The 23,670-nt window shown below is 44.4% G+C and overlaps 1 protein-coding gene and 4 non-coding genes across 5 annotated transcripts in view; 3 read left to right on the top strand and 2 right to left on the bottom strand.

Annotated features, from left to right (window-relative positions):
• LOC133449569 (G-protein coupled receptor 22-like) overlaps nt 1–14,789 on the top strand; it is a 46,443-nt gene extending 31,654 nt beyond the window's left edge. Inside the window, exon 2 of the mRNA XM_061728735.1 lies at nt 11,966–14,789. Within this exon, the coding sequence (XP_061584719.1) occupies nt 12,077–13,558 (1,482 nt within the window). The 5' untranslated portion in view covers nt 11,966–12,076 and the 3' untranslated portion in view covers nt 13,559–14,789. The remainder of the gene's footprint in view (nt 1–11,965) is intronic.
• A 3,644-nt stretch (nt 14,790–18,433) lies between these two features.
• trnaf-gaa (transfer RNA phenylalanine (anticodon GAA)) lies at nt 18,434–18,506 on the bottom strand. Its single transcript has one exon. It is a non-coding gene; the product is annotated as a tRNA-Phe (tRNA).
• Nucleotides 18,507–18,639: 133 nt separating this feature from the next.
• Nucleotides 18,640–18,712, top strand: trnaf-gaa (transfer RNA phenylalanine (anticodon GAA)). Its single transcript has one exon. It is a non-coding gene; the product is annotated as a tRNA-Phe (tRNA).
• Nucleotides 18,713–23,083: 4,371 nt separating this feature from the next.
• Nucleotides 23,084–23,156, bottom strand: trnaf-gaa (transfer RNA phenylalanine (anticodon GAA)). Its single transcript has one exon. It is a non-coding gene; the product is annotated as a tRNA-Phe (tRNA).
• A 156-nt stretch (nt 23,157–23,312) lies between these two features.
• trnaf-gaa (transfer RNA phenylalanine (anticodon GAA)) lies at nt 23,313–23,385 on the top strand. Its single transcript has one exon. It is a non-coding gene; the product is annotated as a tRNA-Phe (tRNA).
• Nucleotides 23,386–23,670: the final 285 nt, after the last annotated feature.

The raw sequence follows: 23,670 nt of genomic DNA, 5'->3' as shown, positions 1-23,670 counted from the left end.
GAAGGGGGGGTGCGCTTGTTTGCGTCTAGCATCGCCACGGTAACACTTTCGAAAGAGAAAAGTAATGCGTGTAGTCGCAGGATGGAGACGCACATTTTGATGTATAACACATCTGGGTTCACGATACGGTTCGGGCTGAATTAACTCTCGAAGGAATGGCATATATTGCTCCAAAATTACGCAATTAATTCAGAATGTTCAAAATGGCCGACTTCCTGTTCGGTTTCGGCCATGGCGCCAAGAGACTTTTCTTTAAGTTGTGCCATGATACAGGTGTGTAGCGATTTTCGTGCATGTACGTCAAACCGTATTGTGGGGCTTGAGGCACAAAGTTTTCAAGGGGGCGCTGTTGAGCCATTTTTCCACGCCCATTAATGCAAACCATTAAATACCAAATTTTTCACCAGGCCTGGCTTGGGTGCAAAATTTGGTGCCTTTTGGGGAACTATCAAATATGGACCAATCAGATGAAGGGGGGGTGCGCTTGTTGGCGTCTAGCGTCGCCACGGTAACACTTTGGAAAGAGAAAAGTAATGCGTGTAGTCGCAGGATGGAGACGCACATTTTGATGTATAACACATCTGGGTTCACGATACGGTTCGAGCTGAATTAACTCTCGAAGGAATGGCATATATTGCTCCAAAATTACGCAATTAATTCAGAATGTTCATAATGGTCGACTTCCTGTTCGGTTTCGGCCATGGCGCCAAGAGACTTTTCTTTTAGTTGCGACATGATACAGGAGTGTGCCAACTTTCGTTCATGTACGTCAAACCGTATTATGGGGCTTGAGGCGCAAAGTTTTTTCTGTCTGAACCAACCAGATGAAGGGTGGGCGCGCTTTTTGGCGTCTAGCGTCGCCACAGTAACGCTTTTGAAAGAGAAAAGTAATGCGGGTGGTCGCAGGAGGGAGACGCACATTTTGATGTATAACACACCTGGGTGCACGTTACGGTTCGGGCTGAATTAACTTTCGAAGGAATGGCATAAATTTCGCCAAAATGACGCGACTAATTCAAAATGGCCGACTTCCTGTTCGGTTTCGGGCATGACGCCAAGAGACTTTTCTTTAAGTTGTCCCATGATACAGGTGTGTACCGACTTTCGTGCATGTACGTCAAACCGTATCGTGGGGCTTGAGGCACAAAGTTTTCAAGGGGGCGCTGTTGAGCCATTTTGCCACGCCCATTAATGCAAACCATTAAATATCAAATTTTTCGCCAGGCCTGGCTTAGATGCAAAATTTGGTGACTTTTTGGGCATGTTAAGGGGGGCAAAAAGGCCTTCACTTTGTCAGGAAAATAATAATAATAATAATTAAAGCTGCAAGCAGCGATGAACGGGCCCTCGCACTCACGTCCACCGCCCCCCATAAGCATATCAGAAATGACACCACCCACGACTCTCTATGTCAAACCATTCAAAAGTTATAGCAGAAAAAATGAACAACCAATCAGAAGAAGGGGCTAATTCAGGCCAATGAAGGTTAAGGACTCCATACAGAGTCTGATGACACCACCCACGATTCTCTATGTCAAACCATTCAAAAGTTATGGCAGAAAATCGGGACAACCAATCAGAAGAAGGGGCAGGGCTAATTCAGGCCAATGAAGGTTAAGGACTCAATACCGAGTCCCATGACACCACCCACGACTCTCTATGTCAAACCATTCAAAAGTTATGGCAGAGAAAAGTATTCTAGGGGGCGCTGTTGAGCCGTTAGGCCACGCCCATTAATGCAAATCATGAAATATCAAATGTAGCCTATCGCCAGGCCTGGCTTGCATGCAAAATTTGGTGACTTTTGGAGAACTATCAAATATGGACCAATCAGATGAAGGGGACGAGCGCTTTTTCGCGTCTAGCGTCGCCACAGTAACACTTTTGAAAGTGAAAAGTAATGTGCGTCGTCACAGGACAGAGACGAACATTTTGATGTAAAAAAAACACAAAAATTGCTGACAAAAATTTTGGCATTTTGCCAGCCTTGAACTCTCGACCTCTGGCAGCAAAGACCGCAATAATCTGGCTGAGCTAAGTCTCAGCTATTCCTTTCATTTGACCTACTGGCTTAGGACAGACCAACATAGCGATAAATTGTCTGGAACTTTTTTTTCCTAATTTTTTAAATATTTGTAAGTTATAAATATTAGTAAAACCCTACTATTTTAATTATTACTTTTTCTGTAACCATTCTGCCAAGGTTGTAACCGGGCTGAGCCGGGAATATTTCTGAGGTCACCACATTACAGGGAGCTGATTGGTCGGGGGGCGGGGCCGTCATCACCCTACTCGCCACTGATTGGTCGGGGGGCGGGGCCGTCATCACCCTACTCGCCACTGATTGGTCGGGGGGCGGGGCCGTCATCACCCTACTCGCCACTGATTGGTCGGGGGCGGGGCCGTCATCACCCTACTCGCCACTGATTGGTCGGGGGGCGGGGCCGTCATCACCCTACTCGCCACTGATTGGTCGGGGGCGGGGCCGTCATCACCCTACTCGCCACTGATTGGTCGGGGGGCGGGGCCGTCATCACCCTACTCGCCACTGATTGGTCAGGGGGCGGGGCCGGCAGACGTTTGAATCAGGAAGCGGGAGTCAGCGCGAGAGCGACTGGCGGCTCGCGGCAATTTTATTATAAAAAAAGGACAACCAATCAGAAGAAGGGGCGGGGCTAATTCAGGCCAATGAAGGTCAAGGACTCCATAAAGAATCTGATGACACCACCCACGACTCTCTATGTCAAACCATTCAAAAGTTATAGCAGAAAATCGGGACAACCAATCAGAAGAAGGGGCGGGGCTAATTAAGGCCAACGAAGCTTAAGGACTCATTACAGAGTCCCATGACACCACACACGACTCTCTATGTGAAACCATTCAAAAGTTATGGCAGAGAAAAGTATTGTAGGGGGCGCTGTTGAGCCGTTAGGCCACGCCCATTAATGCAAACCATGAAATATCACATTTATCGCCAGGCCTGGCTTGCATGCAAATTTTGGTGACTTTTGGAGAACTATCAAATATGGACCAATCAGATGAAGGGTGGGTGCGCTTTTTCGCGTCAAGTGTCGCCACGGTAACACTTTTGAAAGAGAAAAGTAATGCGTGTAGTCGCACGATGGAGACGCACATTTTGGTGTATAACACACCTGGGTGCACGTTACGGTTCGGGCTGAATTAACTGCCGAAGGAATGGCATAAACTGCGCCAAAATGACACAATTAATTCAAAATGGCCGACTTCCTGTTCGGTTTCGGCCATGGCTCCAAGAGACTTTTCTTTAAGTTGCGACATGATACAGGTGTGTACCGATTTTCGTGCATGTACGTCAAACCGTATTGTGGGGCTTGAGGCACAAAGTTTTCCGGGGGGCGCTGTTGAGCCATTCTGCCACGCCCATTAATGCAAACCATGAAATATCAAATTTATCGCCAGGCCTGGCTTGCATGCCAAATTTGGTGCCTTTTGGGGAACTATCAAATATGGACCAATCAGATGAAGGGGGGGTGCGCTTGTTGGCGTCTAGCATCGCCACGGTAACACTTTCGAAAGAGAAAAGTAATGCGTGTAGTCGCAGGATGGAGACGCACATTTTGATGTATAACACATCTGGGTTCACGATACGGTTCGGGCTGAATTAACTCTCGAAGGAATGGCTCATATTGCTCCAAAATTACGCAATTAATTCAGAATGTTCAAAATGGCCGACTTCCTGTTCGGTTTCGGCCATGGCGCCAAGAGACTTTTCTTTTAGTTGCGACATGATACAGGTGTGTACCGATTTTCGTTCATGTACGTCAAACCGTATTATGGGGCTTGAGGCACAAAGTTTTTTCTGTCGAACCAATCAGATGAAGGGTGGGCGCGCTTTTTGGCGTCTAGCGCCGCCACGGTAACGCTTTTGAAAGAGAAAAGTAATGCGTGTTGTCGCAGGATGGAGACGCACATTTTGATGTATAACACACTTGGGGGCACGTTACGGTTCGGGCTGAATTAACTTTCGAAGGAATGGCATAAATTTCGCCAAAATGACACGACTAATTCAAAATGGCCGACATCCTGTTCGGTTTCGGGCATGACCCCAAGAGACTTTTCTTTAAGTTGTCCCATGATACAGGTGTGTACTGATTTTCGTGCATGTACGTCAAACCGTATCGTGGGGCTTGAGGCACAAAGTTTTCCGGGGGGCGCTGTTGAGCCATTTTGCCACGCCCATTAATGCAAACCTTTAAATATCAAATTTTTCGCCAGGCCTGACTAGGGTGCAAAATTTGGTGACTTTTTGGGCATGTTAAGGGGGGCAAAAAGGCCTTCACTTTGTCAGGAAAATAATAATAATAATAATAATAATAATTAAAGCTGCAAGCAGCGATGAACGGGCCCTCGCACTCACGTCCACCGCCCCCCATAAGCATATCAGAAATGACACCACCCACGACTCTCTATGTCAACCCATTCAAAAGTTATAGCAGAAAAAAGGAACAACCAATCAGAGGAAGGGGCGGGGCTAGTTCAGGCCAATGAAGGTCAAGGACTCAATACTGAGTCCCATGACACCACCCACAACTTCCTATGTCAAACCATTCAAAAGTTATGGCAGATAAAAGTATTCTAGGGGGCGCTGTTGAGCCGTTAGGCCACGCCCATTAATGCAAACCATGAAATATCAAATGTATCGCCAAGTCTGACTTGCATGCAAAATTTGATTACTTTTGGAGAACTATCAAATATGGACCAATCAGATGAAGGGGACGAGCGCTTTTTCACGTCTAGCGTCGCCACGGTAACACTTTTGAAAGAGAAAAGTAATGTGCGTTGTCGCAGGAAAGAGACGCACATCTTGATGTAAAAAAAACACAAAATTTGCTTACAAAAATTTCAGCATCCTGCAAGGCTCGAACTCCCAACCACCGGCTCCAAAGACCGCAATGATCTGGTTGAGCTATATCTCAGCTAATACATCACTGTGACTTACTGGCTTAGGACAGACCAAGATAGCGATATTATGTCTAGAACTTTTTTTTCCTAATTTTTTAAATATTTGTAAGGTATAAATATTAGTAAAACACTACTATTTTATTATTACTTTTTCTGTAACCATTCAACCGAGGTTCTAACCGGGCTGAGCACGGGACTGTTTCTAACGTCACCACATTACAACAGCTGATTGGTCGGGGGGCGGGGCCGTCATCACCCTACTCGCCACTGATTGGTCGGGGGGCGGGGCCGTCATCACCCTACTCGCCACTGATTGGTCGGGGGGCGGGGGCGGCAGACGTTTGAATCAGGAAGCGGGAGTCAAACCATTAAAAAGTTATAACAGAAAAAAGGGACAACCAATCAGAAGAAGGGGCGGGGCTAATTAAGGCCAACGGAGCTCAAGGACTCATTACAGAGTCCCATGACACCACCCACGACTTCCTATGTCAAACCATTCAAAAGTTATGGCAGAGAAAAGTATTCTAGGGGGCGCTGTTGAGCCGTTAGGCCACGCCCATTAATGCAAACCATGAAATATCAAATTTATCGCCAAGTCTGGCTTGCATGCAAAATTTGGTGACTTTTGGAGAACTATCAAATATGGACCAATCACCTGAAGGGGGGTGCGCCTTTTGGCGTCTAGCGTCGCCACGGTAACACTTTTGAAAGAGAAAAGTAATGCGTGGTGTCGCAGGATGTAGACGCACATTTTGATGTATAACACACTTGGGTGCACGTTACGGTTCGGGCTGAATTAACTGCCGAAGGAATGGCATAAATTTCGCCAAAATGACACAATTTATTCAAAATAGCCGACATCCTGTTTGGTTTCGGCCATGGCTCCAAGAGACTTTTCTTTAAGTTGTGCCATGATACAGGTGTGTAGCGATTTTCGTGCATGTACGTCTAACCGTATTGTGGGGCTTGAGGCACAAAGTTTTCTGGGGGGCGCTGTTGAGCCATTTTGCCACGCCCATTAATGCAAACCATGAAATATCAAATTTATCACCAGGCCTGGCTTGCATGCCAAATTTGGTGCCTTTTGGGGAACTATCAAATATGGACCAATCAGATGAAGGGGGGGTGCGCTTGTTGGCGTCTAGCGTCGCCACGGTAACACTTTCGAAAGAGAAAAGTAATGCGTGTAGTCGCAGGATGGAGACGCACATTTTGATGTATAACACATCTGGGTTCACGATACGGTTCGGGCTGAATTAACTCTCGAAGGAATGGCATATATTGCTCCAAAATTACGCAATTAATTCAGAATGTTCAAAATGGCCGACTTCCTGTTCGGTTTCGGCCATGGCGCCAAGAGACTTTTCTTTTAGTTGCGACATGATACAGGTGTGTACCGATTTTCGTTCATGTACGTCAAACCGTATTATGGGGCTTGAGGCACAAAGTTTTTTCTGTCGAACCAATCAGATGAAGGGTGGGCGCGCTTTTTGGCGTCTAGCACCGCCACGGTAACGCTTTTGAAAGAGAAAAGTAATGCGTGTTGTCGCAGGATGAAGACGCACATTTTGATGTATAACACACTTGGGGGCACGTTACGGTTCGGGCTGAATTAACTTTCGAAGGAATGGCATAAATTTCGCCAAAATGACACGACTAATTCAAAATGGCCGACATCCTGTTCGGTTTCGGGCATGACCCCAAGAGACTTTTGTTTAAGTTGTCCCATGATACAGGTGTGTACTGATTTTCGTGCATGTACGTCAAACCGTATCGTGGGGCTTGAGGCACAAAGTTTTCCGGGGGGCGCTGTTGAGCCATTTTGCCACGCCCATTAATGCAAACCTTTAAATATCAAATTTTTCGCCAGGCCTGACTAGGGTGCAAAATTTGGTGACTTTTTGGGCATGTTAAGGGGGGCAAAAAGGCCTTCACTTTGTCAGGAAAATAATAATAATAATAATAATAAAAATTCCTGCAAATACAATAGGGCCTTCGCACTGAAGGTGCTCGGGCCCTAATAATAATAAAAATTCCTGCAAATACAATAGGGCCTTCGCACTGAAGGTGCTCGGGCCCTAATAATAATAATAATAAAAATTCCTGCAAATACAATAGGGCCTTCGCACTGCAAGTGCTCGGGCCCTAATAATAATAACGCGAAGAATTCCTACAGATACAATAGGGCCTTCGCACTGAAGGTGCTCGGGCCCTAATAATAACAGAATAAAAAAATAAATTAAGCACAAGTAGCACAAAATTTCAAGCCTTTGTACTTTTCTTTTTTAACCAGGCAGAACTAGAACAAACATGAACTCATAGAAACTCTGTGTGTGTTTGAGTCTGTGTAAATGTGACAAAACATGCAAAAACAAACATTTTTCCCAAAGAATCACCAGTGATGTCATGAGATTGACGCGTACGTGGATAAAAGGGATAAAAGAAAAGTAACAGCTCAACATGGCCTAATGTAGCGGAGTAAGAGGAACAGTTTCTTCTTCACAAATCTACTCAAGTAAAAGTAAAAAGTATAGTCATTCAAAACTACTCCTAAAAGTACAACATTTCCCAAAACTTACTCAAGTAAATGTAACGGAGTAAATGTAACTCGTTACTACCCAACTCTGGTAACTACACACATACAGTATATGTTCCTGTGAAACATCGCGTGAACACGTACTTTAACAACAAATGTAAAGTTGTTTTACTTTTACTACAGTCACACAAAATGTATGAAAAGGCTTTTTAGTAGATGCACAGGTGCACTCGGAGGATTTCAAATGAATGATGATTTGCTACAATGCAAAAGTATGATAGACATGCTGGTGATAATATGGAGTGTCAGTCTTTGAATGTGAGAATGTGCTTATTTGTCTTTCAGTAAAAAAGGTAATTTAGAGGTTTAGCCTTGTTAAATAATTCAAACATTGCGTTGAGCCTTGAGACTGTTTTTCTGAATCTTTAGAAGCTGTATTCTCTCTTGAGGGTTAGGTAGATCTGCAGAAACTACGCTTTCACTAAAGGTCAGCGTGAGAGATTATCTATAGAGCACATTTGAAGTTTTTAAAAATCGAAATACAGGAATGATGAAACTTATTTGTTCTTTGCAGTTCAGGTTAAACACGGAGTTCTTGAGCCGAGCTTTCTGAATTATTCATCTGTTTATTTTTAGCCGACCCATTTAGCTGCCAAGCAACATTTTGGATACTTGTGATGTCCCGGAGCCTCGTGGGCTGGCTGACGTGGACCACCGATCCACGGCCGAGACGGGAATCCACCAATCACGACACGGCAGCACAGCCGTGCAGCAGATGAGGCGACCAGGTGGAGAGGTCAACTGCTCTGCTGCTCTCCAGATAAACATATTGCACTTTTCCACTAGTACCTACTCAGCCCGACTCCACTCGACTCGCCCTCGTTTCTTTTCAATACCCAGATCAGAAGTAGGAGGTTGGAGTGAAGCTGCTGTGATGTATTTAATTGTGTATCTAAATGAAGAAGACAACAACACGAAAGATGTAGAACCTGGAGGAGATGATAGATGTGCTGCTGGGTCTGTGGCTTGTGTTTGATATCAAGTTATAAAGTGAGAGAGAGAGAAGCTTCAAGCGGCAATGCTTTTTTTTTTGTTAGTTTGTCTCGGTGCTGCTGAAAAGTCAGCTGGAGCCGTGAGCAGCTATGAAGAGACAGAGCTCCTGGTAGATCTGGTCGTTCCTTATCTCCGTCTAGATCCCTTTTTAATTCTCTCCTCAGCACCAGGTTTATGAACATCTGCACCTCAGAGTTGGATCATGAAACAGACTTTTGCTGCCATTGCTGGTAGAATAAAATGAACCAGAATCCGTCAGAGTCTCTTTCTCTGATTTCCTCCTCCTGACTCCGACGTCTGACTCCAACACCCCGACCAATCGGTGGTCTGTAGTGTGATGATATCAGATACAGCCGACTCAGCAGCTTAGAACCTCGGCAGAATAGTTACAGAAAAAGTATCTACTCGGCACGTTAGACCCCTAGTGGAGAAGAACCAAACAGAGGCGAGTCGAGTCGGGCTGAGTAGGTACTTGTGGAAAAGCGCCATTATTAAACTCCTTCTGTTCCAACATAGCATTCAAAGAAACGTTTTAACTGACACGCTGCGTCTCACGCTGCTGACTTTAGACCCATCATGTCTGAGCCATCAAAAGCATTGCATGCACAAGTGTGTGTGTGTGTGTGTGTGTGCGTGCGTGCGTGCGTGCGTGCGTGCGTGCGTGCGTGCGTGCGTGCGTGCGTGCGTGCGTGCGTGCGTGTGTGCAACAAGGTAGTCTATATCAATTTTAAATACATCTTTCAAGTTTGGCTTAAGTTTGATCTGCTGCCATATACCAAAATAAAATATTTTGTTGTTTTTCATTATGGATCACGGGTATTGCGTTAAAGTCTGTATGTTTATGCATCACACGTGAAGCTAAAATTAGCTGATTTATTAAGAAAAGGCTTCTGAGCCAGTTAAGCTAAGTGAAATCTCAAAACACTGCAACAGAACTCTAAAGGGTTCCAAGTAATAGTCTTCACATTTTTGTTTTGGGATTTGAAAGTTGTACAGAGGCAGGGTGCATGTTTTTGAGGATTGGACATATCCAGGTTTGTGGCTTCTTTGGCAGATGGATGTGCCGACGCCCGGCTTCTGCTTTCAGCCCCATGAAAGATGTTAAATCAGCATGTGGTTGACAACATTTGTTGCAGGTCGTCCCTGTAGTACTCCTCATTCATTAAGGAGGCTAAAGTCTTTATATGCAACACTGGTGCACAAATGAGTCAACAGTGGGGTTTTTAGTCAGCAGTTCAATTGTGCAAGTTCTTCCACTTAAAAAGATGAGAGAGGCCTGTACTTTTCATCATAGCTACACTTCAACTATGAGAGACAGAATGGGGGGAAATCACACTGTAGGATTTTTACTGAATTAATTGGTAAATTCCTCAGTAAAATAAGTATTTGGTCACCTACAAACAAACAAGATTTCTGGCTTTCACAGACCTGTAACTTCTTTTTTAAGAGGCAGACAATGTGATTTTCTGGATTTTTTTCTTCATTTTGTCTCTCATAGTTGAGATATACCTGTGATGGAAATTACAGGCCTCTCTCATCTTTTTAAGTGGAAGAACTTGCACAATTGGTGGCTGACTAAATACTTTTTTGCCCCAGCTAGGTGTCAGTCTGACAGAGATCCTGCTCCTTCGGCACCGGGACGGTGTCTCATCGCAGAGGTGAGGTCATGGCCAATTTCCTGCATCTTGCCTTCTGCCGATCCACTGAGGGCAATTCATCGACTGCAGGTCTGATTACTTAGTTTGGTTGGGCCTGAGCATTGCCCTGAGCACCCATATGGCACCCTGTGGTTCTGACAGCTTGTGTTCATATCCAACTGGTACTAAGACAAAATGGTAATCAGTGGCACGGACTGAGATTGAGACATCAGACTTACAGAGTCATGGATAATTCAGCAGCTGCAGATCTGCAGAGGGCTCGGTGTGGATCTGTTTACAGGCATAGGTTAAGGCAGACATGGGCAAACTACGGCCCCCGGGCCACATACGGCCCGTTAGACTTTTTAAGCCGACCTTTCCCTGCAATACCCACGTTTCCCCAATAGATGACACATGTGCACTCAAACACATTGACCGTTATTGGATTGGCGCAAGACAGTGACTCATACCCCGTCCACACGTAGCCGGATATCTGCGGATATCTGCTAAACCGGAGATATTTTCCTACGTTTTGACCTGTCATCCACACGAAAACGCAAATAAACGAAGGTTTAAATAAACTCCGGGCAAAGTGAAGATTTTTGAAAACTTCTTTTATGTAGATGCGTGTAGACGGACACAACCGGAGTTTTGCGTTTTCGAACGTCACATTATGCGCCAAAACAACAACAAATCTGCTCTGACGTGCGCCTTTTGTTTAACTACAGATGATCCAGCATCTGTCCTCCAAGCTATTTATTAAATAAATGGTCTCTGGTCTTGACCACCGCTTACTGCGTTACACCGACACAGAGGCTACGCCGTAGGGTACGCGGCGACGCGCACCCTACGGTGTAGGGTCCGCGGAGCCCGCGGAGCCCGCAGAGCCCGCGGAGCCCCCGCGGGGCCGCGGAGGTGCAGCTTCCCCGGGAGCCGCAGATGATCTACAGGTTAGAATGCTTATGAATGTGGTCGAAAACGCAGATCTTCGGTTATGTGTGGAAGGGTTTTTTTTTTAAAACGATGTAATGTGGATGCAAATTTTTTTATAAACGGAGGGGGGAAATATTTGTTTTTAAAAATACCCGGCTACGTGTGGACGGGGTCTCAGAGAACGCGCGGTCAGGATAATCCATCCATGATTTTGCGGGGTTTAACACAATTATACAATTGAGCTTGAGTATTTCGTTGAGTAATAATATGTTTTGAATGTTGAAAGTGATTCCATTCATTTTTTAATAAATGTTGATTTCTTTAACTTTGTACCTTCGATTGAAACGTATTAAAAACAGAAGTAATCTCCAGGTTGGATGAATCCAAATGCATACACTATGCTATTTTAATCTATTTACATTTTTCTTCCTTCCAGTATTGTGCAAAATAGTGTGTAAACGCCATATCTTGCATATTCCTTGAGACAAACTTATTAACTAATAAGGGCTATTTTGCATATTTGAAAGACAGTCCTCAGTGCAAATCTGTTAATAAATCGGGTTGTACATTTTTTTGCGTGTTCTTACTGGGCTATGAGGTTTGCACACACTACATGCAATGCTTTAGTATATCCAGCCCAAACACTCCATCCAAATACTCCTGGCCCGGCACCTCTGTCAAACTTTAGAAGGCATGTGGCCCGTGAGTCAAAAAGTTTTCCCCCCCTGGGTTAAGATCTCTGCTTTATAACGTTTCCATCCAAAGATATGCCTGCATCTCTGATGTGCCATGGGAGGGAATGACTTGTTTTGATTTTGTTTTCCTGCATTTCTCATCTGTCTGCATTTTGTTCCCATCTCTCCAGAACTGTCACCGAGCTGCTTTTCATCCCTGCATCATGGAGGCTCAGCCTGGTGCATCATGGGAGCTCATCAGCGGTGTGAAGGATACGATGCACGAGGGCTGAGGGGTCGTCATGGAGACTGGCAGCTTCACCTCGGGTCCGGCCACCACTGAATGGGTGGGAACGCCGGCCGGGCTTGGGGGCTCGTCCGGGACCCCCGCGTCCTGGCACACGCCGTACTCGCTGGGCTTCCAGGTGTCGCTCACCGCCTTCCTCATGCTGGAGCTGGTGCTGGGCTTCAGCAGCAACCTGACCGTGCTGGTGCTCTACTGCTCCCAGTCCAACCTGGTGGACTCAGTGAGCAACATGGTGACGGTGAACCTGCACGTGCTGGACGTGGCGGTGTGCGTGCTGTGCATGCCCCTCACCCTGGTGGTGGTGCTGCTGCCCCCGGGGCCCAACCTGGCTCTGCTCTGCTGCCTCCACGAGGCGTGCGTGACCTTCGCCAGCATCGCCACGGCCATCAACATCCTGGTCATCAGCCTGGACCGGTACGACATCTCGGTCCGGCCGGCCAACCGGCTGCTGACCACGCGCAGAGCCGCGCTGCTCCTGGCCGCCGTCTGGCTCACGTCCGTCGCCGTGTTCTTCATCCCGCTGCTGGAGGTGCAGTGGTGGCCCGTGGGGGGGGCGGAGGAGACGGAACAGGGGACGTCACACGGCGGCGGAGTCCCAGCGGGGCCGGCGTGGCGTAACAGAACCCTCCTGTGTGTCGGCGGGCAGGGATACCACACCGTCCTGGGGATGTATTACCATCTCCTCCTGCAGGTGCCCATATTTTTCACCACCGTGGCGGTCATGCTGTTCACCTACTCCCGAATACTGAGGGCTTTAAACATCCGCATCGGCTCCCACATGAGGAAGGGCCAGCGGTTCCGGGGGCACCGCAAAAGACTGAAGAGAAGGGGGGGCCTCAAAATGAATGATGGTGGGGAGGAAGGCGCGGAACCGTGCACCGCGGACGGGACCAAGCAGCTCAGCCACCCCCCTCTCATCTCCTCCCCATCCCCCACCCCGACAGCCACCTCCCCCCCTGCGGTGTCTGCCGTGGTTCCCCTCGTCACCCATGAGGCAGCTGCTGCCGCTCCCCTGCCGGCCTCCGTGGGCGTCCACGCCTCCGTGTCCGCCATCATCGCCCTGCGCCGCGCGGTGCGGCGGCACCGGGATCGCCGGGAGCGCCAGAGGCGGGTGTTCAGGATGTCCCTCATCATCATCACCACCTTCCTGGGCTGCTGGGCCCCCCTCTCCGTCACCAACGTGCTGATCCTGGGCGCCGGGCCCAGCGACGCCCTGGTCAGCCTGCGGCTCTGGTTCCTGGCCCTGGCCTACGGCACCACCGTCTCACACCCCTTGCTGTATGCGTTCACTCGGCAAAAACTGCGCCGCGCCCTCCGCACCAAGGTGAAGAAGAGGGTGGTGTCCCTGCTGCAGGTGGACCCCTCGCCGGGGGGCACGGTGATACACAACTCCTGGGTGGAGAACAGGAAAACCAGCCGGCTGGTGCAACTGGAAGCAAGCGAAGGCACGGACCGCCACCTGGCTGAGCCCCTGTGAGACTCCGGCACCTGGACAAAGCTGGTACAATTAAAAAGCAGAGTCGCAGGTGTGTTCTATTAGGAAACTCACTCATGCAAGAAGAAGGAATTGTGAAAAACACATTTCCACCTCTGGGAGATGTTTAAATGTGACTACCAGCGGCAGGCACCTGCTAAACCCAGCTACCTTGACCTCAGGCAACGTGTAAAGCAGGTTTCAGTCATTGCTGCCATCTGACCAGCTTTCACGGCTGAAGGAAATCATTCAGTGAACGGGGTTATATAATTTGCACTCTGTCATATACTGAGGTCCATTTACATATGGAGCTGACCTTACATAACTGCCCCCAGAATGCATTTATGCAGAACCAAATATGATCCCCCCCAGCTGCTAAAGCTTTGATGAAACACTGGCAACAGTCGATGGATGTATTCAATATAACCCCTGCCTTTATTTTGCTCTGCAACTGGGGCTAAAGTGTATGTTTTACATTGTGAAAGAAAGACAACATCTGAGATATATTTATAAACGAGACGCAGTGAAAGTCGCATGAAATCTGAAGCATCAGGAGGCTGAGGGTACGAGTGTGGAATATGAAATGCACTCTTGGTTTAGCCCATGTAGCCATGAGAAAGGCAAATATTGCAGTGTTTTCATAAGATTTTGCAACATCCCTTGTTATAAATGCAACTCTGATCCTTTCTAGTTTTGTCAAATGGTGTAATCTCTGTTATTGTAGGCAAGCTGAGCCCTCTTTTCTGCCCTTTATTTGATTTTTTCCAACCTACAACCACAGGAGACTGAATTCTTTTGGCAGATGGGAAATCCTTTCATCTGACGACTGGAAATCACGAAAGAGAGACTAAATGACAGAAATACGGGTGGAGCTACTTGACTGAGGAGGTGACTGGAACGGACCATCTGGAATGTATGAAATAAAAATCAGAAAAACCTGTAATCTATTCCAACAATGAAAAAAAAATACTTGGATTGTATTTCTTCTGCGTCTGAGAGATGGAGATAGCATGTTCTGCATGCATGAAGCATGTGATGCTCTTTTAACAGAAGATTTGTGTACATAATGCAAATACTGTACAGGTCTGAGTTTTTTTTATGTGAAATCTACAGTCCAAGAGGTTTTGCGTGACACGTATAGATTAGTGGGTGAATAGAGGGTATGCATTGATGTCACTTCCCCACTGGACCACGACCAGTGGCAAAACATCAGCAAAAACAGCTGCAACTACAGTAGTAGGGGAAACTGTGGATAAGACGGGATAACAGCTGATTATCAGCTTAAATTAAAGTCAGTTGGACTTGACAGTGACCCGTACAGTTACCCCAAGAACCAGTGGTCCATGGACATTAATATTTGGTACAGTTACCAAGAACCAGTGGTCCATGGACATTAATATTTGGTACAGTTACCCCAAGAACCAGTGGTCCATGACATTAATATTTGGTACAGTTACCCCAAGAACCAGTGGTCCATGACATTAATATTTGGTACAGTTACCCCAAGAACCAGTGGTCCATGACATTAATATTTGGTACAGTTACCCCAAGAACCAGTGGTCCATGACATTAATATTTGGTACAGTTACCCCAAGAACCAGTGGTCCATGACATTAATATTTGGTACAGTTACCCCAAGAACCAGTGGTCCATGGACATTAATATTTGGTACAGTTACCAAGAACCAGTGGTGCATGGACATTAATATTTGGTACAGTTACCAAGAACCAGTGGTGCATGGACATTAATATTTGGTACAGTTACCAAGAACCAGTGGTCCATGGACATTAATATTTGGTACAGTTACCAAGAACCAGTGGTGCATGGACATTAATATTTGGTACAGTTACCAAGAACCAGTGGTGCATGGACATTAATATTTGGTACAGTTACCAAGAACCAGTGGTCCATGGACATTAATATTTGGCCACGAATCCAGTTTCCTGATATTTATATGTACTTAATTTCTACGTCAGGGAAGTACACGAAACAAAGCTTGAAGGCATACAAAAGTCTTGACGGACACCGAACTTTATGATTTGACCGTTTAACGTTAGCCACCCAAAAATCAAACATTACCTGATACAAAAAAAGAAGAAAAATCCAAGGTACTCTTCTTCAAATATAAAAAGCCTTTATTTGAAATGACTATTTCATGGAGAAGATTAAAAAAGTGGGTGATAGCCCACGCGTTTCGGCCACAGCCTTCCTCATTACCTGATACAAAATGGGAACCGCATTTCTTGCTAAATCTATGAGTACAGTCGATCGCACAACAGCTCTTTCCCATTTTAGATGTTTTCAAGTTGCTCAAACTGAAAATTTACGCTGACACTCTGTCTTTCTGCCACTCAGTCTTTCTGCCACTCAGTCTTTCTGCCACTCAGTCTTTCTGACACTCAGTCTTTCTGCCACTCAGTCTTTCTGCCGCATCTGTGGTGTCATGCACATTCCCTCTACAGCAGTCGCAGCTTCCTTATCGCTGCCTCAGCTCCTGAAGATGACGTTCCACGTGTCCACTGGTCCCCTGGAGTTGTCCAGCTAAAGCAGAGAGCCCCCCCCCCCGCCCCGTCCTGCAGAGCACTGAGGGGACACTCGTGTGCTCACTGCTCTGATGATGGATCACAGTTTATTCCTGAATATACACACATGGGAAATATATAACTTATATTGTCTTATGCAAATACGAGCTCTGTAGTTGTTCTCCACGGTGTTGTTATTATGTGAATGTGAATTACATCAATAAATAAGAAACTCTGCATTTGTCTGAATTTGCTGCCTTTCTTTTGTTTGTCGGAGCTGTGAGTTAGTGGGATGAACAGTTTGCTCCCCTCTGCTCGACTTTAGCTCTGATAATCTTATTTTTCTGCAAAAGAGATTAAGGATTAGAGTGGACACGATTACTGCAAGTCCTCCTCATCGTTAGTCTAGCAGGTATTCTGGGGGCCCCGTGTCGAACAGAGACTGCATTGTGCACGTTGCATGGTGTTTGTGGGTGTGTTCCTTTATTGGATTCAGAGAGCAGCCAATAGTGAGTGGGACTTGTGTTAATTTTAGTCTTGTCTTGCCACGGCTTGTGTGGTAAAATAAACCCTCACCAGTGACCTGATCATCCGCTACCCCCGGTGCGGTACGGGATCCCTCTGTGGGCAGCAGGCCTGCAGACCTGGAGGTTTCTATCACTTCTGCCCCCAGTGAGCCCCGTGGACATCAGTTCAAGAGCTTCCAGCATCGTGCTGGAGAACTTAGTGTGGGCTTGGTGCTGCGTAGGAGGGAGGCACTGCAGAACTCAACTGTAAAGTAAAAGGAGGGGTCATCTATGTGGGATGAAGCCTGCTGGGCAGAGGAGAATAACTCAGAGTACAAGCAGGGCGCTGCTACTTCTGCTGATCCTTTTTTTTTTTTATTTCTGCTGATTCTTTTTTTTTAATAGTAACATAAAGTTGGTCAGAATCAACTGCGGAAGAGGCTATCAATGTTGCATTACATTTTTTGATTGATTGAACTTTTTATTTACGTGTCATGCACATGAAGTAAATAATGGAGTTCTCAGTTCATCATACAGAGGGCAATATAACAGAAAATGTGATTCACTTTCCACTTCATTAAGTTTACATAATTCAAACAACCTTTCATCTTCTGGAATGTTTTTAAATCTGCCGACTTCAAGATTCCAGGGAAGGATTCCTGTTCTCAGCTGAGCCATTAAAGACCTTTGATTTCTTGTTAGGTTTGCTTTAACATAAGGTTCAGGGCCATAATTGTGCTTGATTTGCATGTATGTTCGTAATTTGGGTTTAAACAAAATATCATTTAACCATTTTTTTGGTGATTACATCTGGCAGGGGGACTACCGATGTAAACCAGCCTATGGCTGCAATCTGCATCTAAATTTTTTTTTTTTTCCTTTAAAAAAAAAAAATGCTGATTGATGTACATTGTCCCTTACCAAATAAAATAAATTGAAATTTAATTTTGTCTCAAATAAAGCAAATAACTTATCACTAATTGAAGTTTTTGAACAGGTTAAGTTATTACTATACATATACTGTAATCCAACCTCTTCAAATAATTCAAATATTTCTTTAGCCAATGGCGAGCCATTTAATTTACTCCAAATAAAAACTTTCATATTGACCCTGTCTTCTGGCATATTAAGTAAAGGATTGCACATTACAAGTTGCAACAGAAGATGCAAAGGTGGCGAGTTTGATCCTGGGTGCTTTGTCTTGAGATAAAAGAGTTTAATGTCCTTTTTTTTTTTTTTTTAAAGTCAGCTTTTTGATAAGTTTTAGGTTGGAGATCAGGTCTAACGTGGTGTTTGGCATATTAGTGAACAGGACTTCTCTCTTGGTCTTATTCAAGAAACATATTGTCATAATGAAGACAGGTAAAAGGCAAATAAAAGGTACGGATGCATAAGAAACGTTAAAAAATGAGGCCGGTCCGGAACATGAACGACTCTTCCTCAGCCATGCCATTTTAAGGTGTGGAAAATTTGACTTTGCAGTGTCTGGTTGACAAACGCGTGAAAGTTCCTGGAAAATACGTTGTCCCGAGGGCAGTGTGTATAAAAGCTCAGTGTACATTAATGCTGCTATCACAGAGGAGTAAGTGACCTTTGCAAACGGCACTGCTAGTTTCTGATAATGATCTGGATGATGATGAAATGTTGATGCCACGTCTTGGAAAATCAACAAAAACAACACATCAAACTACATACAAAGGTATGAGTAAAAGTAAATTAAGATACAGTATATATCGAAAAAAATAAATATGTTTAAGGTCAACTGAGAGTAGTTACTCACTTGTATGCATCAGACAATTGGACAATGATAGAGATCATTTTACGTCATAAAAAAAGCAGTCACGCATTGCTGCCGAAACCCGGGATCGAACCAGGGACCTTTAGATCTTCAGTCTAACGCTCTCCCAACTGAGCTATTTCGGCGTGTCGACAGGTGGTTAATATTCCGATTAGATGGCTGCTGCCACCTACTGGTTGCTCTGGTCTCTAACCCCCATCACCAGTAGGAGGCGCCAGCGGGTTGCTGATGTCTTGTCTCAACATCAAAGGCGGTCACGCCGAAATAGCTCAGTTGGGAGAGCGTTAGACTGAAGATCTAAAGGTCCCTGGTTCGATCCCGGGTTTCGGCAGCTATGCTTGGCTGCTTTTTCATGAAGTACGAGATAGAGAACCATATACTTATATATAAACTCGTCATCTGACACATTCCTTTTATGGCAAATTCTATATATATATATTTTTTTCATATATGCATATAATATAATCAAAAATATATAAGATAAGATAAGATAAGTAAAAAGTAAAAAATATATAATTACGAAATATAAACATAATATAATACATACACAAAAAGTAAAAGTAGTGCAGTACGGGAAAGAATGTATTATTATTATTGATCTCCCAGAGGAGAAATTTGAATTTGAATGAATCTTTATTTCGGCTTGTACACACTTTTTTTTTACAATACAAGTTGCAAAGGTAACATTTCTTTTGCCGAAAAGGTGTAGGCTGAAGCCGTAGCTTATAGTGCCCTACCCTTTTTATTTATATGATCAGCTTAAATATGAGACATTAGCATTACGCCGTTGAAACAAACAATACATAAAGAAGACAAAAATAAGTAAGACAAAATATAAAATTGACATTTCACATTCTAGAATGTTTTTGATAATATACTTTATAATTATAGTGTTTTATATTTATTTACAGTATTTTCTTTAAACATTTCCTTAAACTTGAAGATAGAACTGCACATTTTTAGGTCGTTGTCACAACTATTCCAAATTTCTCTTGTCGCAATTCAATTGTGCAGCAGCAAAACACACACACGCTCAACGGTTTTTACAAAATACACATGAAAGTATGACAAGGTATAAAAAAGTATATCCTAAAAAAATAAAAATAAAAATAACCAATAAATAGCTAAATAATTAAAAAAGAGCAATATAAAATGTAGAAAAATTGTGCAATGTGCAAAAATACGTGAGGTATTTAGCGGGAGAAGGTTATTGCACTTTCAGAGAAACGGGTTATTGCACTGGAGTGACTATAGTTGGTTGTTGTAGACTAGAGTCTGATGGCTGTGGGGATGAAGGACCTGCGGTTCCTTCTTGCAGCGGGTGGAGCAGTCTCTGGCTGAAGGAGCTGCTGCTGCTCCCACGGTGTCATGTAGGGGGTGAGAGGGTTGTTCATGATGGAGTTCAGTTTGACCAGCATCCTCCTCTCACCCACCTCCTCGGCAGAGTCCAGAGCACAACCAAGAACCGAGCCAGCCCTCCTTAGCATTTCCTGGTGGCATCACCATCCTCACTGTCTCAGGTACTCAGGTCCACCAACTTCTAGCCAGGCACATTAGTGAAACGATCGTTCACTTTGTGAGACAAGCGCCAATTTTGCACAAAGTATGTTCTAGATCTACTTTTTCAAAAAAGCCCGTTAGGCACGCAAAAAAACTAATATGGCTGCCGTTTTCCAAAATGGCTGCCACAAAAGCCGTTTTTATATGTTTTTTGACCTGGAATGTGATTGGAAAATCCCATTTTGAGTATTCTGACATGAGACTATAATCTTGGGACCCCCCACCCCCTCCCCCATTAGCCATGCAAATAAAACAACAATATGGCTGCCATTTTCCAAAATGGCTGCAGGCAAAAGACAGTTTATATGGTTTTTGACCTGGATTGTGATTATATAATTAGATTTTGATTGTTTTGGCATCAAATTATAGTCCCCCCCCCCTCCCATTTCTGTATCACATTTTTTCTAAACATCACAATTGCAGGCCAGCACGCAGCTCCCGAAGCTCTGGCCTGCAAACATGCACAAGAGAGAAAAAAGGAGGGCCAGCACAAGAAACTACAGGAACGATGGACAAAAATGTTGGCTATGAGATACTTATAATAAATAAAAATGGAAATGGAGAAGAGCAGAAGGGCAGAGGAGAGGAGAAGAAGGGTGAGAGGCACCGCCCAGTGGATCATGTCGGTGCCCCCCTGCAGCATAGGCCTATAGCAGCATATCTACCACGAAGCTAGATTTGAGATATTTGAGAAACTATTATAGTCTTGTTCTATAGGTGCAACTATGACTACTGACTCTACCACACTAGAGTTTACACTAACTAGAGATTTACCAACACCAGCTAGAGGTTTACTAAACACTAACTATAGGCTTTACTAAACAGAAACGTTTTAAGTTTAGTTTTAAAGGTGGAGGTGGTGTCAGCCTCCTTAACCCAGATTGGAAGTTGGTTCCATAGTAATGGGGCCTGATAGCAGAATGTCCGCCCTCAAAATCTACATTCGGATACTCTAGGAACTACGAGTAAACCTGCACTCCGAGAACGGAGAGCTCTGCCAGGAACATAAGGCACTATCAGGTCTTGGAAATAATGCAGAGCTAAGCCGTTTTGGGCTTTATACGCAAGTAATACAATTTAAAATTTTAAATTTCACCTCCAGCTTGGTGTGTTCTTTTCACATGTGAAGGGTCCTTTCTTTATGTGAAGCAGAAAGAAAGGACCCTGCTGTTCCAGAAGAAGCCACGCCTGCCTCTACAAGAGCTCCTATCCACCCACTCTCCTGGAGCAGGGTACCAAGAGATCTCAAGACAGCCATCTCTATGTGGAGACCCCCAAACATAACAAGTTGATCTTCGCCATACAGTTCAGGCCATTGCCACTGCACTTGTTTTGCAAGTGCATAGATTGGTTGGTCTGCAGTTATGACAGGGACCTGATCTGAATTCAGGTATTTAATAGTATATCTGATCTTGTCCATGGTATGTTTTACTGTGGCAACTGAATGGAAGTACACAAACAAGGCAACTGGCAAAGACTGGCGTGAGACTGGGGCTTAAATACTGCTGGCATGATTGCCAGTGATGGTATGCAGGTGTTCACACTTTACAGGCAGGGAGCAGAACTAGACACACCCACACCCAGGCCGGACTGTGACACTGTAAGCACTTTCAGTGGTTCTCAAACTTTTTTGACCCTGACACAAAAGATAAATTTGAAGATTGCGCGGGACCCAAAATAGTGAAAACAGCAGGTCTACAAGCTCACAATGTGTCACATCACATTATGAGCTTGTAGATCGGCGATCATCATAAACATTTTTTATAAATGTTTTTTTTTTTTTTTTAGATTTTAATCCGGTTAAAATTTAGAAACTTTCCTTTCTGATCGAATTGCAACAGAAAACAGATAAAATTAGTCAAAATTGGCCCACCATCTTGAAAACTGGAAGCCATATTTCATTTGTATTGACATCATAGAATTTGTTATGCCAAAACACATGCATTTGGATAAAGAGATCATTAAAATATTTTCAGCAATTCAAGTTCTACAGTGTAGAACTTGAATTGCTGAACAACGTTGTCAGTGTAGACTACACTGACAACCTTTTTTTAGCTTTCATAAGACAGCCATCTTGAAAAACGGCCGCCATCTTGGATTTTCAGGTGGCTAACGGGCTTTTCTGCATAAGTAGGTACTAGGCAATGTTCATGCAAAATTTGGTGCTTGTCTCACAAAGTGAACGATTCTCCTAAAAACCTGACTTAATTTCCCTCACTTATTCAGACACGTGGCTTTTAGCAGACTGCTGCTACTACGAATCTTGTAATTGACTCAAAGAGTTATGTTATTGAAAAGTTGAGGACCTACGTTAGTTCAGTGATCGTTGTGTATTTTTCTTTTTTTTTTAATGGAAGAGTGCCAAGAAATTGGTTCCTGTGTGCTGAAAGCCACGTGTCTGAAGTTGGTCTTTATGTCAAACTATTCAAAAGTTATGTCAGAAAGTAAGAACTATCAAATATGGATCAATCAGATGAAGGGGGGGTGCGCTTTTTGGCGTCTATCGTCGCCAGGGTAACACTTTTGACTGAGAAAAGTAATGTGCATCGTCGCAGGATCGATACGCACATTTTGATGTTTAACACACCTGGGTGCATGTTACGGTTCGGGGCGCATTAACTGCCGAAGGAATGGCATAAATTGCGCCAAAATTACACGATTAATTCAAAATGACCGACTTCCTGTTTGGTTTTGGCCATGGCGCCAAGAGACTTTTCTTTAAGTTGCGACATGATACAGGTGTGTACCGATTCTCATGCATGTACGTCAAACCGTATTGTGGGGCTTGAGGCACAAAGTTTTCTAGGGGGCGCTGTTGAGCCATTAGGCCACGCCCATTAATGCAAATCATTAAATATCAAATTATTCGCCAGGCCTGGCTTGCATGCAAAATTTGGTGACTTTTGGGGCTCGTTTAGGGGGGCAAAAAGGCCCCTTATTTCGTCGGAAGAAAAACGAGGATAAAAACGAGTAAAAGTCCTACAGATACAATAGGGCCTTCGCACTGTCAGTGCTCTGGCCCTAATAAAATGTGCTCTCTATTTTATATTTCTATTCTACCTGAGAAAGTGATGATGGTGATGCCACCAGGTGTGTTTGACCAGGAAATGTCCCAGCAGCAAAAGAAGAGCCGACACGCAGCTGCCGAAACCCGGGATCGAACCAGGGACCTTTAGATCTTCAGTCTAACGCTCTCCCAACTGAGCTATTTCGGCGTGACCGCCTTTGATGTTGAGACAGACATCAGCAACCCGCTGGCGCCTCCTACTGGTGATGCGGGTTAGAGATCCTGGTTAACAGAGAACATTCCACTGAAGAACTAGTCTATGACGCAGAGCTGCCAGTAGGTGGCACCAGCCATCCGATGACACGCCGAAATAGCTCAGTTGGGAGAGCGTTAGACTGAAGATCTAAAGGTCCCTGGTTCGATCCCGGGTTTCGGCAGCAATGCGTGACTGCTTTTTTATGAAGTATGAGATAGAGAACCATATACTTATATATATATACTACTATATATAGATATATAGATATAGATATATATATATTGATATATATATATATATATATATATATATATATATATATATATATATATATATATATATATATATATATATATATATATATATAAATATACTCATCTGACACACTCATTTTATGGCAAATTCTATATATATATATATTTTTATATATATATAATATAATCAAAAATATATGTATGTGTGTATA

This window comes from Cololabis saira, chromosome 8, assembly GCF_033807715.1.
Source record: "Cololabis saira isolate AMF1-May2022 chromosome 8, fColSai1.1, whole genome shotgun sequence".
NCBI lineage: Eukaryota > Metazoa > Chordata > Actinopteri > Beloniformes > Belonidae > Cololabis > Cololabis saira.
This window is presented reverse-complemented; position numbering and strand designations above follow the sequence as displayed.